The 18,466-nt window shown below is 39.7% G+C and overlaps 3 protein-coding genes across 3 annotated transcripts; all 3 read left to right on the forward strand.

Annotated features, from left to right (window-relative positions):
* Positions 1-880: 880 nt before the first annotated feature.
* LOC139661831 (serine protease FAM111A-like) lies at positions 881-5,039 on the forward strand. Its single transcript, XM_071540398.1, has 2 exons — positions 881-976; positions 3,034-5,039. The coding sequence occupies exons 1-2, from the start codon at positions 881-883 to the stop codon at positions 4,903-4,905; spliced, it is 1,968 nt and encodes a 655-aa protein (XP_071396499.1). The 3' UTR covers positions 4,906-5,039.
* Positions 5,040-7,305: 2,266 nt separating this feature from the next.
* Positions 7,306-12,314, forward strand: LOC139661843 (serine protease FAM111A-like). The gene is made up of 4 exons (XM_071540411.1): positions 7,306-7,400; positions 8,700-8,814; positions 9,583-9,639; positions 10,023-12,314. Exons 2-4 carry the CDS (start codon positions 8,767-8,769, stop codon positions 11,877-11,879), a joined length of 1,962 nt encoding a protein of 653 aa, XP_071396512.1. The 5' UTR covers positions 7,306-7,400; positions 8,700-8,766; the 3' UTR covers positions 11,880-12,314.
* Positions 12,315-13,293: 979 nt separating this feature from the next.
* LOC139661842 (DNA-directed RNA polymerase III subunit RPC9-like) lies at positions 13,294-17,663 on the forward strand. The gene is made up of 6 exons (XM_071540410.1): positions 13,294-13,318; positions 13,521-13,557; positions 13,679-13,777; positions 14,018-14,112; positions 14,971-15,028; positions 16,283-17,663. Exons 1-6 carry the CDS (start codon positions 13,311-13,313, stop codon positions 16,427-16,429), a joined length of 444 nt encoding a protein of 147 aa, XP_071396511.1. The 5' UTR covers positions 13,294-13,310; the 3' UTR covers positions 16,430-17,663.
* The last annotated feature ends 803 nt before the right edge of the window (positions 17,664-18,466 follow it).

The raw sequence follows: 18,466 nt of genomic DNA on the forward strand, positions 1-18,466 counted from the left end.
TACGGGGCCTTCCATGCACGCCCTACTTCATCAAAGACATCTGAGAAAAAGGGGAGTGGGCGTGACTGTGCCTTCTTCTCAGAGTCTGGGTAGAAGGTGTTCCCCAGGCGAGACCTTGCTGGCGGGGGGTGATCAGGCCAGGGCACCTCCAGCCTCTGTGCTGCCTTACCAACCAGCTCCTCCAGCTCCTTGGTGAGAGGAGCCACCCTAAATCTTTTATGGGGGTCAGCAGAGGGGAGCTCTCCCTCCTCTGCCTCTTCCTCTCCTGGGTCCTCCTCTTCTCCCTCATACTCTTCCGAAAACTCCACTTCCTCCTCACTGTTGTAAAAGGAAACCCCAGGCAGTGGGATTTCCTCGGCCTCCCTGCTTGCCGCCGCACCACAGAACTCAACAGGTGGGGGGGAATGAAGCTGGGGCTGCCGTCTCTGGAGGGTCACACCATGATGGCCCATGTGTGGATCCGCCCTACTGGAGCCAGCCGCATCTCTCGATTGGGGCATGGTTTCCATGGGGGAATTGTGTTCAAAAAGGGCCGCTCTATATTTAAGGTCACTGGGAGCCATCTTAGAGCAAGCAGTGCATGATCCTGGCAGGCCTAGCGAGCTGTCTGCATGCTCGAGGCCGCCATCTTGCACGAGGCGCGCTGCATAGCGTGACCTCGCCAGCAATCTCTAGAAGAAAGAACAAATTAGTATCTCGTTGCAATAAAATTGAAAAGAAGGTAACCGTAGTCACCAAGGAGTGTAAACTCCAACGGAATCGCACTGCGAAGGTACGGTAGGCTAAGTAGCCTAATAGAATTAGCCCGCTTACCTTCAGAGACTTAGCTGTGGCTAGCTTTCCGCTGTCACATCATATATATATGCTCGGTTGACGAGGGATGATTGACAGCTCAATCAGCCATTCTGGCGTGGTTTTAGAGGACTTCGGAGCAAAGCACCTCAGGAAGGCGTATCCCATATGTGGTGACGTCGAGGTCTCGACTGAAAGAGAACCTATTATTGGGAATCATGAGAAAGCGCGACAGACACAGAGCGTCTCCGTAACCATAGCAACTCACTCTCACTCCTGCCTGCGTGCGCACGGCCCGAGAGGAGAGGGAGAGGCGCAGAGGAGCCGCTGACTGAGATTACTCTGAACAACATGCATGGGAATAAATTACAATATAATATTATTACTATTCAGATGGTCTGAATAACTCGCTGCTCTGTCTCGTCTGTCCTGCTGTCAGTGTCTCTTTTCGCGACGTTATCAGTTATGAATTTGTTTTTCACTGCATGAGAAAATGGACTTGTGGCGTGAGAGCGTGTGAAAAATGTCAATTGCGTGAGTCTCTCGGTCAATGTGTGAGAGTTGGCAGCCCTGTGAACTCGCTTGACATTATTATGTATGAAACTGCCAATCAGATTTATTTACTTATTAATCGAAGGTGCCGGAACGCCGTTCCGGATCGTTCCGGCCCATTTTAACCCCTGACTAACGTGATGATTGGATCAAGCAGGTGTAGGATGTAATTGTCTGGCCACTGAGTTGGGTCACTGATCCACCTTGAGGAAGGGACAGGGCATGAAGGCTGAATTAACCTTCATTTTTCCATGTATTGGGAACGCTCAGACAAGGTCACATTTTAGTGAATAAATACTTGAGCTGATTGATCAGACTTCTCAGATGAAAACTTGTAAAACGCATTGACATCAATAGAGTCCTCCACTTCCTATGCCCCAAGTAGAGGCAGAGTCATAGCCTATGTGCCGGTGTTCTGACAATCTGAGCAGTAGTTCATATCAGACTAGTCTAACTGAGCTTCTCACTCCTAATGACCTAAGAAAAACCATTGTAGCTCTGCCTGTCAAGTCAGAAACATCCATCAGTTTGTGTTAGGCTACTACCTGTATTAAATGTGGTAGCCCGTTCAAAAAGCCTCCCCTGTTAAAGCCTGATTTGTGAGTTTAATCTCAGAATTCTGAGATTCTGTGTTTAAATTCAGAATTCTGACTTTATTCTCAGAATCTAAGAATTCTGACTATTCTCAGAATTCTAAAGCTAATGGGATTTTGATGTAAAAAAAAAAAAAAAAAGTTAAATATTTAGCCAGGAAATTAGCTGAAAAGGGCAAAGTCAGCAGCCTATAATCCATTTTCATTTTCTTTACCATAGGTGAGATACATCACCTATTGTCAGCATTATTGACCATCAGCTGTGAATATCACCCTCAAAGTGAGCAAGAAGGTGAAGAAAGCCAGTGGACCAATGGACAAATATGTCACGGTACAAATTTTCTCTCATTCAAAACATATTTTGACTTGTGAGAGCACTGATTGATATGGTTTTGGCAATTTCAACTACTGTGTTCCTCTTAACAAGCTGTGTGACTAACAAGCAAATTTGAATAATATACGGTTTCAGACAAAAGTCTTTTTGTCTTTTTGTATTACAGAGTATTCATCCTCTCCAGGAGAGGACAGACAACCAGCAAAGACAATGCAGTCCGTTTCCCCATTTACAAACTCATGCAAAGGTTTGTCATACTTTAATGCATACCTATGTTAGCGAAACAAAGTTATCCTGTAATACATGTTTGTGTTTGATTTGTTAGTTTATTCCTTTTTGATATATTGTCTTTTTGTATTACAGAGCATTCATCCTATCCAGGAGAGGACAGACAACCAGCAAAGACAATGCAGTCTGTCTCCCCATTCACAAACTCATGCAAAGGTTTGTCATGCTTTAATGCATGCCTATGTTAGCAAAACAAAGTTATCCTGTTATACGTGCTTGTTTTTGATTTGTTAGTTTATTCCTTTTTGATATATTGTTTTCAGTCATTTATTTTAGGAGTACAGGATCAATGTTAGTGTCTTTCACTGGCTTTTGAAAGTTTGTCAATATGTGTTTTCATTTGAATTTTGTCCTCCGTTTTCTAAATTGGATGAAGATAGTGGCCAAGTTATAGTGCAGTATTGCTGTAAGGGAGATTTAATAAAAGGTGTATTGGAATTAACTACTTAATTACTTCATTGTTTTCTATTTCAGGAAGAAGAGGCACATACAACACACTCTTTTCAATGGTCCTACGGTAACACGAAGAACAAATACATTACCTGCAGTAAAGCAGGAACTGTCGAGAACTCATTGCAGATAAGCAAACAGTTTAGAAAAATTGCAGGAAAGAACAAAGTGAAAGAGCTTGTTATTAAAAGAAATGGAAAAGCTATCACTACACATTTTCCATGCTGTTTAATTGAAAAGGGTGAGCTTCTGATAATTAAGTTCATAAAACCTGCAAATAAATCTAAGCATCCAGTTGGTGAAGCTGCTCAGCCCCAAAGAAAAGCGGCATCTGACAAGCTAGTAACATTCCATGTAGCAACAAGGGGAGGTAAAAGCATAATGAATAACATCATGAGAAACAAGGCACTGACAAAAGAAGTTGAGGAAATTAGTGTGTATGCATACAAAGGGGAAACAGTGAAGCAAGCTCTGAAAAGAGATGGTCGTATAAACAAAACCATATTCAGAAAAAACTGTGTGCTGTCTGAGCTAAGTGAAGAAGGAGAGACTGAAATGTCCAATCTTGTTGATGATCTTGATGGTAAAAGTTTCAAGATCATTTTGCTTGATAAATCTAGTCAACCAGATAGTCAGCCAGGTAGTCTCGACGATGCTGACATATTACTGAATGAATCTCAGACATCTGGTGCTGATGGAAACCAAGGTCCTCCACAGCAGTCGACAGCAAGTGAGTCAGTCAATACCCAGACAACAGAGGAGACTCCAGATAAGTCATCTTTATATGAGATACATAATTCTGAAAAGATGCTGAAATTCCTATGTTCACAGTTGAAAGTCTCGGTTAAGCAAATGAAAACTCAACAGAAAGTCCCTAAGCTTTCAGATGTCCAAAACCTCTTCCGTGTAGAGTATGGAAAGAATACTCAGACTTGCTTGGAAGTGAAAACGGTTAAGAGACTGATGGACCTCAGTAAATCTGTTTGTCAGGTGAGAATAAATGGGAGGGCAGAAGGAAGTGGCTTTCTCCTATTTGACAAGTATGTCCTCACAAATGGCCATGTAGTTGAAAACATTTATGACCAAGATACTAGGCAGCTTGCTGAGAACGTGACAGTCACTTTCTCTTTTGAAAGTCTAGAGCAGACTGACTCATGTGAGACAGTGGAAGTGAAACCTGAAGTTGCTGCCTTTGAGTACCATACTGATGTTTCAGGATATCTGTGTGACTGGGCTTTGTTGGAGCTTTGTCCTCACCAGGCTTTGCCTGATGGATTGCTAAAACACTTTGGATTCGTTCCTCCAAGGGGTGGAATTTGCATCATTGGGCATCCTTGGGGTGGTGTGAAACAGATAGATCCATGCTTCATTATTCCACCTGACCACCGCGAACAGGCTGTAGAGAAGCATTACAAAGAAAATAAAGAGTGCATTCAGCTTGTTACTGACGCATTCTTTAAGGGTGTGGCGGAATCGGTGAAACATAACAGACAGGTCCTGAGTTATGACACATGTTTTTATCACGGGTCATCTGGCTCACCTGTCTTTGATGAGCACTGCAATGTTGTTGCAATGCATACGGGGGGTTATCCCTACAAGAATGCAAAGGGCCAGCCCCAGAGTGTCATAGAGTATGCCCATCCCTTGTCACTCATCATTGAACAAATCGTTCTCAAAATTGTGAAAACAGGGAGAAATGATGTACTGAATGAATTCCTCAGTTGCAAGAATGCAAAGCATCAACAAGTGATGGAGAATTTGAAGAAAATAGTTGATGGCAGGAATCTCGCAGCATTTAAAAATGCAGCTGATAACTTAAAAAATGACGAGAGATTGAAGACATTCTTTGAATTCTTCTCACAGAGAGAGGAACCTGTCCCCATGGATACTGATTAACTGTGCCCAGAGACAGTAACAGAGCTAACTGCTGGCAAAGAATACAGTGAGCAGTAACAGAGATGATGTTTATTCATTTTACACTATATTTTTGTTGTTAAAGACCTATACATGTAGAGATGTATAGATATGTATTTCACTTTTAAACCCTATGTAGTCTAAACGTCTATAACCATATGTCTTTTAAACAGCTAATCAGCATAAAATTGCTCAGTGGGAACATTATGGTATTCACTACTTTCAAGTATTCATATTTAGTTTTAGGTGTCTAGGTAATTGTACAAAATACGTGACATGTTTTCTCCATACTCATATTTTAGTTGTATGTTTATATCTCTACATTCTCATTTCTGCTAATTTTTGTTGATATTTTGTTGTCATTTTGGTTCAGTAACTGTTCATAATCATTTGTCACTGATAAATGTATAATCCATAAATCCATACATGATCCATACATGATATAATTTATGTTCTACAGTTCTTTTCTTTTCTTGCCTCACCCCAAATAAAACCCTCCCCACCTTGATAGATTTTTGATGGAAGAAACTTTGTGCTATTTTGTAAAATTATGTTATCAGTAATAAGCAATTAATGATGATTAACTGGTATTCAATAAAGCAAATCTTTACAGTATTTGGCTTTTGTTTGTTTTTGTATGTTGTTCAGTTGTATTTTTTGCTCTCATCAGAAACAACATGAGTTGGTAACAAATTTTAAGAGGTCAAAACAGGTCAAAATAGAGGTTTGATTAACTCTCAATCTGTCATCTTGAACATAGACACTCTGACACCCTGAATCCAGATACATGGCATCAAATCAAGCATCAGATTAACATATAAGAGAGGAATTTCAGACATCAGATAGCTGCTACTTAAACAAAATATAACAAACAAAACAACAGGTCCAATAAATTGTTCTTTGTCACACAATTTAGTACTGAAGCATCAAAGATTGGATTTGATTAGAAAACTTTAATGTCCTTACTGAAGCAGTTTGTTTTGTATCTTAAAAAACACTTAGAGCAAACAACACTTATTTCAACAGTCACAGCACACAATGGTCAAAGTGGTAAATCCCATGGTAAAAGTGGAATCACCTATTAAAATAAAATGCATACTGTGCAATAACAATACAGTTTCAGAGTGCTTTGTTATCAACAACCCTCAGGTGACACCTACATATCAAGATAAAGTACATATACTATAAAGTACATACAATATTATGTGTGTGTGTGTGTGTGTGTGTGTGTGTGTGTGTGTGTGTGTGTGTGTGTGTGTGTCCCTCAGGTGTTATTTTTACTGTTCCACATGTCTCATACAAATCTCTGGTACAAATGTACCAGTTAACACAGAATGTCATGCAATTTATTATACACAAAAGATAAATACAACTCTGCGACTAGAAACTGTCATAGCAGTTTAGGGGACGGTGGAAAGCATTTCTCTTTAAAACTGGTAGTTTATTGGTTTAAATAGCAGTTATATAGAAAGGCATTTCTAGTCTAGTCTAGTCTTGTTTATATATATAGCCCTTTATCACAGGCACGTCTCAAAGGGCTTTACATAGCATCATATACAGTACATGTCACATACTACATATACACATCATGTACATACTATGTCATATAGGTTACATACCAAATTATGGTACATTACAGGACATTTTGTTACTGTCAGAAGTCAGTGACAATTGCTGGTCATTACACTTGCTGTAATGTAATTCTCTGGTCACTTATTTGCATATACCTGTATAGTTTCATCAAAACCCAGGATGATAGTCTAGTTGGATGTAAAGGTTTTCTTATCAATTGAGAGGTTTTTGAATGATGAATTGATAGAGAACCCTTTAAAGATCAAATATTGGTGTAAATGAATAAAATGTAGTCAGCCTTTCAAGAGCCTTAGTGTTTGGCGTGATAGGCAAATTCATCCACATTTGTTTAAGGCCAGTGTAATTTCATATTGGCTTTCATGTCAGACATGTGATGAGGGGAGAGAGAGAGAGAGCGAGAGAGAGAGAGAGAGAGAGAGAGAGAGGCAGACTGCAGTTAACTGGCGTAGGTAGGTTGCTGTGTGAATGGGTTAGCAAAGCCATGTTCATCTAACTGTGATGGAGATGTTTTTAGTCATAAAGATGTCAACACTGATGTGGACCCCCCAACCTCTCACACCGAACCTGCAGCTATGGTAACAGTAGACCTTTTTACATTGGTAACATCATTGTACAGTGATACCAAATGTTCTCACTTGCTTCTATCACACAGTACAAAACAAGGAAATGAAAGAAGCCACACTAATCATGCGCAATGCAAAGCTACAGATATATTGTGGGTGGGAAAACCTGTAGGCGGGTACAATATTAAAAGGCGACACAACACCACTTCTCTGTTAGACTGTCACTGCTAAATCTGTGCCACATCTGAACTGCATACCAGGTTATAAGCCTGAAAATACAACTACCTACACCGTGGACAAATCGGGGCTGAAGCTGAAACGGTAAGTCCCATTTTCAATTCGCTGGACTAGAATAAAAACAGATGTGGAATTGTCAGTTTGAGCAGAAACTGAAAAACTTCACAAGTTTTGCCTGTATTAGCTCATTTTAGGATGATACCAAATAGATGAAAACACATTAGGCCTATACTACACTGGGTAGTGTATTTTACGAGTGCTATATAATAGCTTTTGCTTATCAAAATTTGGAGCAGGCCTAAGATCGCCTAGAAGCCTGAAATCATATTCAGCTAGTATCTTGCTGGCCAACGCCCAGATTTGATATGTTGTAAGAATTAAAAGTAGGAATTAGGAATTAGAGGGACAACCGAATGCCAAGTAGGCTTTTTGGGGTTTAATTTATTCTAATTTTCACTTTCATAGAAAGTCTGGGTTCATTTGAGGAGACATCAAGAAACTGGCAAAGGGCGTACCGGAGATAAACCCAAGTGGAATGAGCTCAGACCTGTTTATTGTCCACGTTCTCACGTAATGAATCATCGCCTGTTCACTGCTAAAAAATGAAGTAGGGCTCCAACTGGTTCACAGTTACTTCAGAATGCTCCTCACACACCATTTGGTGTGTAGTCCAAAATTTCTGTGGAAAATATAAATGGCCTTTTCAAAAAATGCCAAATATAAAGGCTGTGTTGAACCCATGAGATTTACTACATTTGTTTGGGGGTTAAAATACATTCACTGTTATCACCATTGTGAATCTGTATCAGTTTTTGCTAACAAAATGTTCATCATCAGGGAAAGTGGACAATAATAGCACTGATGCCTATGAAGGTATTTGTTTTTAATTAAACCCAAGAGCCTGTAGACTTGATGTGAGAATTTGTAGAATACGTTGTGAGAACTTGTAGAATAAATGTGAACTTATACGTTGAAATCTTCACTCACAGAAAATATTCACACACCCGTGTTCGGAATTTGAATTTCTGTTTACTTGAGTTCATTTTCCAGTACAACCACAACTCCGTGATTACAACCTCTCAAATAGGCCATTGCAACTTCACAAATGCGATCTCTTGCATCACAAAGTGTTGAATCTGCATACCTTGACTTTTGCAACATTTCTTGATAAACCTGTTACAAAACTAACTAACTAACTAATGCACACCACCGGAGATGCTGATTGCTGTTTTTAGCTCTACTCTCTGCCACTTGAGATTTGCTATGGCACACCATGGTGCAGTCACCAATAAGATACACTGTTTTAGTAGATAGATAAAGATTTATACGTTGTATCTGGCAAAGTCAGCAGCCTATAATCCATTTTCATTGTCTTTACCATAGGTGAGATACATCACCTATTATACATCACCTACATTATTGACCATCAAATGTGAATATCACACTCAAAATGAGCAAGGATGTGAAGAAAGAGGAACCAATGGAGAAAAATGTCAAGGTACAAATTTTCTCTCATTCGAAACCTATTTTGCTGTAGTTATCTCTATCAGCAGTAGGCCTATTGTCAAGGAGGCTAGGACCCAAATGCAGACGGAAGTTTCAATAAAAAACTAAGGCAGAGTACAAAACAAGAATTCCAAAAAGCAAAAGACCGCAACAGGCTGGCAAACAAAGGAAGACAAAAACCCAAACCTGGCCGGTAACAGAGCAAGAAGAATCCACAACAAAAACTGGTAATGAGGCAGGTAACGGAGCTGGTAACATAACAAGGAGAGGTAACACAGGGAAACACAAGAGGAACAAAGCGGGTAACTAAAACAGACAAACTGACAAAGACTACAAGGAACCAAGGAAAGATATACACACAGACTGATTACACAAATGAGGGACAGCTGGCTGGCAGGGGAAAGTCCGGGAGGTGATTGGCTGTTGACAGGTAGGAGAAAGCAGGACAAGGACTCAAGGCTAATGGGAAGACGACAGACAGGTGTGGTGGAAGCAGGAGGGGGGAACAGGTGAAGAGGGGAAGTCCGAGGACCTCTGGAGGCTGGCAGGAGGATGGCAGGACTGGGGAGTGAAGGGAGAGATAGACCAGGACCAGGGGCAGAACACGCAGACAGGGGCAGACCATGACACCTATCTGTTAGCTATGTGACTCTTGTAAGCAAATTAGCAAAAATTAATGACATAACACCTCAGGCAAAAGTCTTGTGCATGTATTTTGTATTACATCTCTATTGATCACATTTCTATTCATCGTCTCCAGAATGGCAACCAGCATGGAGAAGGCAGTCAGTCTCCCCATTCACAACCTAGTGCAAAGGTTTGTAATACTTAATAGCTATGTTAGCAAAAGAAAGTTATAGATACAATATAATACACAAAAAAGCTATTTTCTGCTTAATCCACTTTTCTCTAGCATTACATTACAACCATTTTTGGGTTTTTTTGTTTGTTAGCTCCTTTCCTTTTAATACATCATTTTCAAGCATTTCTTTTAGGAGTACATGCAGATCAATGTTAGTGTCTTTCACAGACTTTCGTAAGTTTGTGTCAATATGTGTTGTCATTTGGCCCTGTTTTCGGGATGGAATTAAGAAGGTGGCATACTGGGTGGTATACTGTGGTATTGCTGTAAGGGAGATTGAATAAAATGCATTGTACTGTAGTTGAATTAAACATGTCTTAATTGGTTTCTATTCACAGGAAAAGGAGGTACATACAGTCCATTCCTTTAAGTGGCTCTGCGGAAACATGAAGCCCCTACTAATTACCTGCAGTAAAGCAGGGACTGTGGAGAACTCACTGTGGACAAGCAAAATATTTAAAGATGTTCATAAAAAAAACAAAGAGCTTGTTATTATAAGCAAGGAGAGAGCTATCAGTAACCATTTTCCATGCTGTTTAATTGAAAAAGGAGATGTTCTAAACGTTAAGTATATAAAGGCTGCAGAGAAGTCTGAGCAACCACTTGGTGAAGCTGCTCAGCCCCAAAGAAAAGTGTCATCTGACAAGCTAGTAACATTCCATTTAGCAACAAGGGGAGGGAAAGGCATAATAAATGACATTATGAGCAACAATGAACTGAAAAATGAAGTTGATCAAATTAGTGTGTACGCATACAAAGGGGAAACAGTGAAGCAAGCTCTGCAAAGAGATGGTCGTGTAAATGAAGAAATATTCAAAAGAAACTGTGTGCTCTCTGAGCTAGGAGGAGATACTGAAATGTCCAATCCTGTTGATGATCTTGATGGTAAAATTTTCAAGGTTAAGTTGGTTAATAATCCTTGTCGATCAAAGAGACAGCCAGGTAGTCTCGATGATGATGAGTTACTAAATGAACCCCAGAGATCTGGCGCTGATGGAAACCAAGGTCCTCCACAGCAGTCGACAGCGAGTGAGTCAGGGAATACCCAGACAACAGAGGAGAGACCAATGCCAAACAGTAGAACGACTCCAGAAACGTCACCTTTTCATCAAATACCTGAAAAGATGCTGAATCACCTACGTTCACAGTTTAAAGACTCGGTTAAGCAAATGAAAACTCAACAGAAAGTCTCTAAGCTTTCAGATGTCCAAAACCTCTTCCGTGTAGAGTATGGAAAGAATACTCAGACTTGCTTGGAAGTGAAAACGGTTAAGAGACTGATGGACCTCAGTAAATCTGTTTGTCAGGTGAGAATAAATAGGAGAGCAGCAGGAAGTGGCTTTCTCCTATTTGACAAGTTTGTCCTCACAAATGGCCATGTAGTTGGACACATTTATAACCAAGAAAGAGGGCAACTTAGGGAGAACGTGACTGTCACTTTCTCTTTTGAAAGTCTAGAGCAGACTGACTCATGTGAGACAGTGGAAGTGAAAACTGAGGTTGCTGCCTTTGAGTACCACACTGATGTTTCAGGATATCTGTGTGACTGGGCTTTGTTGGAGCTTTGTCCTGACCAGGCTTTGCCTGATGGATTGCTAAAACACTTTGGATTCGTTCCTCCAAGCGGTGGAATTTGCATCATTGGGCATCCTGGGGAGGGTGTGAAAAAGGTAGATCCATGCTTCATTATTCCACTCGAACACCGCAAACAGGCTGTAGAGAAGCATTATGAAGAAAATAAAGAGTGCATTCAGCTTGTTACTGACGCATTCTTTAATAACAGACAGGTTATGAGTTATGACACATGTTTTTTTTACTGGTCATCTGGCTCACCTGTCTTTGATGAGCACTGCAACGTTGTTGCAATGCATTCAGGGGGTTGGCCCTACCCTAATGCAAACGACCAGACCCAGAGTGTCATAGAGTATGCCCATCCCTTGTCACTCATCATTGAACAAATCATTCTCAAAGTAGTGGAAACAGGAAGATTTGATATACTGAGGGAATTCCTCACTTGTGAGTATCCAGAACACCAAGAAGTGATGGAGAATGTGAAGAAAATAGTTGATGGCAGGAATCTCACAGCATTTAAAAATGCAGCTGACAACTTGGAGGTACAAAATGACGAGAGATTGAAGACATTCTTTGAATTCTTCTCATTGAAAGAGGAACCTGCCCCCATGGATATTAATTAACTGTGCCCAGAGAGAGTGACAGAGCGAACTGCTGACAAAGAATGCAGTGAGCAGTAACAGGGATTATGTTTATTCATTTTAAACTATATTTTTGTTGTTAAAGACCTACTACATGCAGAGATAGTGGGAGATAGATGTGATACAAAATTTATTGCATTCACTATTTTTATGTAATCATATTTAGTTGTAGGTAGGCAATTGTAAGAAATAAGTGACATGTTTTCTCTATACTCATATTTTAATCATGCTTGTATCTACATGCTCATTTTTGTTGATATTTTGTTGTCATTTTGGTTCAATAACTGATATGATCCATACATATACCATATACCAGTTTATATATTTGGTATATATACCAAATAAAACCCTCCCCACCATCGCCTTGTTACATTTGAACAAACTTTGTGCTATTTTGTAAAATGATGTTACTCTGTAGTAAGCAATTAATAATGATGATTAACTGGTATTCAATAAAGCAAATCTTTACAGTATTTGGATTTGTTTGATTTTGTATATTGTTTCTATTCTTTGCTCTCATCAAAAACATAAATGTACATAAGCATGAGTTGTTAATAAATCTTTAGAGGTGAAGCTGAAACTAAAGAATTTCTCTTTTCTATTTTGGTTGTGTTTAAAAGTTGATCAGTTTAGTTAGTCTGATATCACTATACAACAGAACTTATACTTGGCTAGTAATTAGTGTGCATGTCAAAGTAAACTGCCAAATTTGTTATGCATGCTTATTTAGAAACCAATAAACAATAAAAATCAAAACAAAAGTCAAGTCCTGAACAATATGTTGATCCCTGATAAAATTTTAAATTCACCAACAATTGTGTAGTGGATAATAATAATGAAATCAAATATATCCAACAAAGGTACAAATACAAAGAAAATTACATTGTGACGGTATGAAATAAAATTTGCTCATCAGATGATCCCAAGATGGCATAGCAGAGGTGAGCAGAAGTGTTAATCGGGATGAAGGGGTGAGAAATCAAACAGGTTGTGAAGTCTATTTGTGGCGTAAAACATACAAACTATTGTAGAAGCATTACATTTGTTCAACATATAAGAGAGGAATTTCTGCAGTGCCAGCGCCCTGATGAGGATGAAGAGTCCAGTGAAAAAACATCTAACATGAGAAACAGGTTCAAACAGAGACAAACAAGGCTTCTCTTCTCAACGGCTCCCTCAAGAAAGCCAAATCTTTGCCAAGGAAAGAGCTAAGTACCTACTACTGCAACCACTGCCCTAACATCAGTAAAGACTCAAACTTTTACTGAAATTCATAGTCAGGTTTTGCTGACTGAACTGCTGAATGCTAGTGAATAGTTTCTCTCCAGTGACGCTGGCGGAACCAATGACAAAGTCCACATTTTCTACACGGACACTTGTTTGACGGACCAAAGTGGAGCCGCAGCAGGCGAAATGGAAGTGTAAGAATTTCACCTAATTTGTGCTTCAAATTTTGTTACATTTTAGTGATCTGTCGGGAAATGTATAGTGTTTATTACAGCTATTAACAACAATATTACGGTTAGCGGTACCACAGCGCTTCCGGGTCCATCACTATAACGTTTAAACTTGACGTCACGTCACCCATATAAACAAACTGTTTCTCATTTGTTTACTTCTCAGGAAAAATGCAAATGCCGCTATGCTCAGTAACTACGAGGTAACGTCTTGTGTTTTTTTGTATTTTTTTTATCTCGTATCTCTTTAGCTTTTTGCCCTGTCCAGTCTTTTGATTAAAATAATATTGTGTCACTCAGTGTTTTTCGGTCTGTGTCTCTCAGGTGTTCAAACTCCTGACCGACCTGAAGGAGCAGAGGAAGGACAGCGGGAAGAACAAGCACAGCACCGGGCAGCAGAACCTCAACACCATCATGTACGAGGTCTGGACACATCCTCTCCTTCTCTTCTCTGACTTAAACAGAGTCAACTTTGCTCGAGTCCCAAGTCTGTCTCGAGTCTTGAAAGCACAAGCCTCGAATCAAGTCCCAAGTCTAAATGTAGAAGTCAAGTCAGAACAAATCAAGAGTCCAGTATCAATTTAATATCTTAAAGAAAACAAAATATGTAGGACTTTTCAATGTAATATCGTTTTAATGGGATAAAAATGTCTTTCCACACAGACGCTGAAGCACCTGTCGAAGACGCCCTGCAGCCGACAGAGTCCAGAGATAGTCAAGGAATTCCTCACCACCATGATGCCTCACAAACTCACAAAGTGAGGAGATCTTCTTCTTCTCCTTCCTCTTCCTCTTCCTCTTCTTTTTCTCCTCCACCACCAACTTTTACAAAATAATAGCATCCTTAAATTCTACTTATAAATCCTGTTTGTTGTAAGAATTTGAAAATGCTAGTATGTATGGTATTCCCAGAACTGTGGAAAAAAGTTATATCATATTTTTCACACAATTCTGGGAATAGAGCTAAACTTTTTTTTTTTTTTGTAAAAAATGCACCCGCCTTATCCACCTAAATCACAAAGTGGGGCTGCAACTGAGAAGAGCGTCCCATCCCCACTAATTGAGACCCTGTATTTTTCCCCTGTTTTGCCCAATAGAGCTAAACAAGGCACAACCACATATGTGGTGTTCTTAATTCCTTTTTAAATTACAATGTTTGGTCTACAATATAGGCTCAATAGTTGAGGTTACCTTCAGCGTTTAAGAAGACTGTCCACCATTTGTAAATTTAAGAAGATATTTAGGATAAAATTTACAATGTTTTAGTTTTTTTTCCAATAATTTGATCTCTTCTTATATTTCTTAAATAAGAAAAAAGTTACGAAAGTTCTTAAGATACTTTTTAGTGAATTCATATTTTCTTAAATTTCTTCCTAAGTTTGAAGTTAAGATAAAATAAGGCATTTAAGAAGAAATTTCCTCTTGAGAATATTTCATGAATCCGGCCCCAGCAGGACTTCTTGTAGTCAGAAGAAAATAACATGTTCCACACTTTCTGTTTGTTGACAATAATCAAGTGAGGGAGATCTGACAAAGTCTCATACACACTGTTTTCTCTCAAATATACACACAAAGATAACACAATCTTTTTTCTTTTTCCCCCCCAATTTCATCAGGGCAGAAAAGCTACAGCTGCTGAACCACCGGCCACAGACAGCAGTGGAGATCCAGCTAGTGAGTGTTTTTCCATCACTGTCATTCATTGTTATTCATTATACTTGTTATCTCACTGTTCCGCATCTCATTCAGTATGTGTGAGTACATTTCCGTGGTGGCTCTATGAATTGTACCAGTTGACCCAGAGTGTCATATAATTTATTTGCTCATACCTGAGACTTAGTGATTAATCTGTAATTTATTTTTCCATTAGTTACAACTTGTAAGATTGGTCTGCTCTGTGCTATTGTTTGACCAATTGAATGTGATAAACCATTCCAAAACAAAAGGTAAACGAGACCTCTGGTAGCCCATACAAGCTGTAATGGTGGGGTTTTACCTTGTTTTGCATTGCCACTGTGGGCTGTACATGGCTCCATTGATTCCATGATCTCAGAAACCAGTCATCATTCAAAATAGGGAAATTTGAATGAACAGGGAAATGAATGTCAAAGCCACTCACTGATGTGGTGTCTGAAACATCTGAAGCTACGTTACTAATGCTGTCAAAGAAATGCAACTCACACTGGAACATGGACATGTAAAGCTGTTCCTCCCAGGCCATGTAGCATCGGGGGCTTGTAGACACCTAATCCATCATCAAGACCAGGATCAGAGTTTTAGGAGAGGGTCTTAAAGCTGCACTTAACATTTTTTATAAAAAAAAATGCACCTGCCTTATCCACCTAAATCTCAAAGTGGGGCTGCAACAGAGAAGAGCGTCCCATCCCCACTAATTGAGACCCTGTATTTTTTCCCCTGTTTGCCCAAATGAAAAACAGCAGTGAGCAGCACTCTGTCCAGAGAAAACTGGACTCACCAGTGTTAGATCTTTTGCCTCTCTCTTCCCTTCTTTCTCCTCTGATATAAAGCATCACAGACCAGCTGGGTTGGTAAAGATGAGCATACTGTACAGTTTACTGACGTTATGTTACAGGATTTCTGGGCATTGAACTTCAGACTTTTCAAACAGTTACCTCTTGCTGCCATTTGAATCGGCCAATGTGCAAAGTTGCCTAGTGCAGCTTTAAAATAATGCACTTATGCTGTTTAATGAAAAAAAAATCTAAACAAAATGTGCACCAAATTTGGGTTTGAGCAATCTGTGTCAAAGTAATAATCTGGTTGTTCATCCTCTAGAGAAAAATGTTTGACTGCTGACCAATTTACAGATAAATATCTTTAACACAGTCACAGGTTCTTTAGTGTTCTAAGCTTTGCGACACCAGATACTGGATCCCTAGTTCATTTAGCATTTCTGTCTGTGTTCAGATGGTAGAGGAGAGTGAGGAGCGGCTGTCAGAGGAGCAGATTGAGGAGCTCATCCAGACGGTCGCAGACATCCTCCCTGGTGACCCAGAGCAAGAAAACGCAGCTTCAGCAGACGCAGAGATGGTTGAAGCCACTGACCAGTCGTGACACAGAAACGGACCCGACCAGCTCTGTCTAGGGCCAAAGACTCCTTTAAGTCGAGGGTGGAGAACTGGAGTGGGGGTCAAACATATGAACGGATGCGTTGCTTTTACTTGTGCCATGTTGCATTACTGTTTGAATTGAACCAAATGCTTTCAGGACGGATGATAAATGGCTGCCTGGCAGTGGCTACAGATGGGAACTATGACTTTGAAAGAAAGCAATGGATGGATAGACCTCATTACCTCTGGACCTCTGGATTACATCATTTCTTCTCTCCATGAAATGAACATTAAGGTGATTAAATTCAATGAATGGAGGAAGATCAAAAGATTATTTCAGTTGTGTTCATCAAAATCTACGTACATCATAAACCAGTGAGAAGTAAAAAAAAAAAAGGAGTTTGGAGCTGTAATAGGTTTATGCCAATACAGTTAAGCAACATTAAGCTGTCCATGCAAGTGCTAATTTCAGTTTCATAATTTCAACATGACTGCTTGTGACTCAGACTGGACCTGAGTTGCATAGTTTGATTTTTGCATAGACTAGAGATTAAAGAAGCCTGTTTGAAGTTGATTAACTGTGCCTGTATGTGTACCTACATCCAGTTTCAGAAGCATAAGTTTTGGGATGGGGAACCACAATTGGTCTTTTTTGGGTTTAAAAAAGCAATGTCAGCTTTTAATGCCGTTTGTTTTTGGTTTCTGTGTTAATGTTAGTTTGTCAGTTTCAGCCAATGTAGATAGAAATAACGTTTTTTGCCGCTGTATGATTTCACAACCTGTACATTTAGTCAGTCGTACAATTAAATCTGCGTCCACTTGGTACCACACTACCAGAAAGTTAGATGGTATTATTAGGGTGGATATGTAATGACAGAGAGGAACCAAGAGGTGGTAGTTGTCTCAAATTCATTGCTACAGGTGACACACATTTTCCTCCTGTGAGAAAATAAACAAAAATGCTGGAATGTGTCTGCTACTGCTGGATACTACAGTGAGATGGCAGGCAGAGTAATTTACACCACAACATTTATTTTTCGATAAGGCTACAGGCTTCCCAAATGTTAGTCTAAATGGTGTTAAGTGTTAAAAAAAAGAGCATATAAAGTAGGAACTACTGGTTTATAGGTTTACTGTAGCTGGTGTTAAATCAGACCTGTGCTTTCAGAATCAGAAGATGGCGATGTTGCGTTCAGCTGCACCAAGGAGAAAAGAAAACTCTCCTTCAATGCACCTCTGCATTCTCCAGGCCATTGTGCTTTAAATGCAACAGAAAGACAGAAAAGCACTGATGCCTCTAACGCACTGTGGCAATAAATAAATAATAAACATACATCCACCGTGTTAGACCATCATGAAGTGAACATGGAGTAGCTCACAAACCTATAATAAGAAATACTTGAAAAACCCTAACCCTCTGGTAAATAGACTAGTGCTTATTACATTATTGGTAGTTAATAGTAATTAGCTTCTTTGGATTCGGGCTAAATCCTGACAAACAGCTTGAAATATCATCGCATCCATTAAATTTAATTCAACATAAACCATTTTTCACAGTGGTCAGGCCTGTATGACCACTCAGGTCTTACACAGGATACAAAACTAAGGACAAATAGGCTGCAGATGATTCACAGGATCAACTCAAAGTTTCAGTGTTGGGATGTTGTGAAGTGGAGGAGGAAGGATGTGCTGGTTAGACTCATGCACCTTTCTGCATTTGGTTTCCTGTTAGTTTCTCACCAGTTTCCTATTCTTACTGTCTGTCTGCCCAACAAACACCCCTTCCCCTCTCCAGAAGAGAACAGAACAGCACACTTTGTTCAATCATGCTGAATGCGACTGTTTAACTGATGTGAAGCGCTATTTTCCTTTTGACATGTTCACATCCTACTGAAGTATTTTAGCAAACAATGGACACTGATTTTGTACCTGTACCTCCAGGAGCCCCAGGTGAACCCAGGCTATCAGCTGAGTTTGCAGTATGTGAACAGATTATGGACACACCATCACACAAAACTCATAAAAACTAAAACGCCCTGCA

This window comes from Centroberyx affinis, unplaced genomic scaffold, assembly GCF_046629955.1.
Source record: "Centroberyx affinis isolate AG114_WGS23_722 - 3 ecotype Tasmania unplaced genomic scaffold, CSIRO-AGI_Caff_v1 ptg003629l_1, whole genome shotgun sequence".
Classification (NCBI taxonomy): Eukaryota; Metazoa; Chordata; class Actinopteri; order Beryciformes; family Berycidae; genus Centroberyx; species Centroberyx affinis.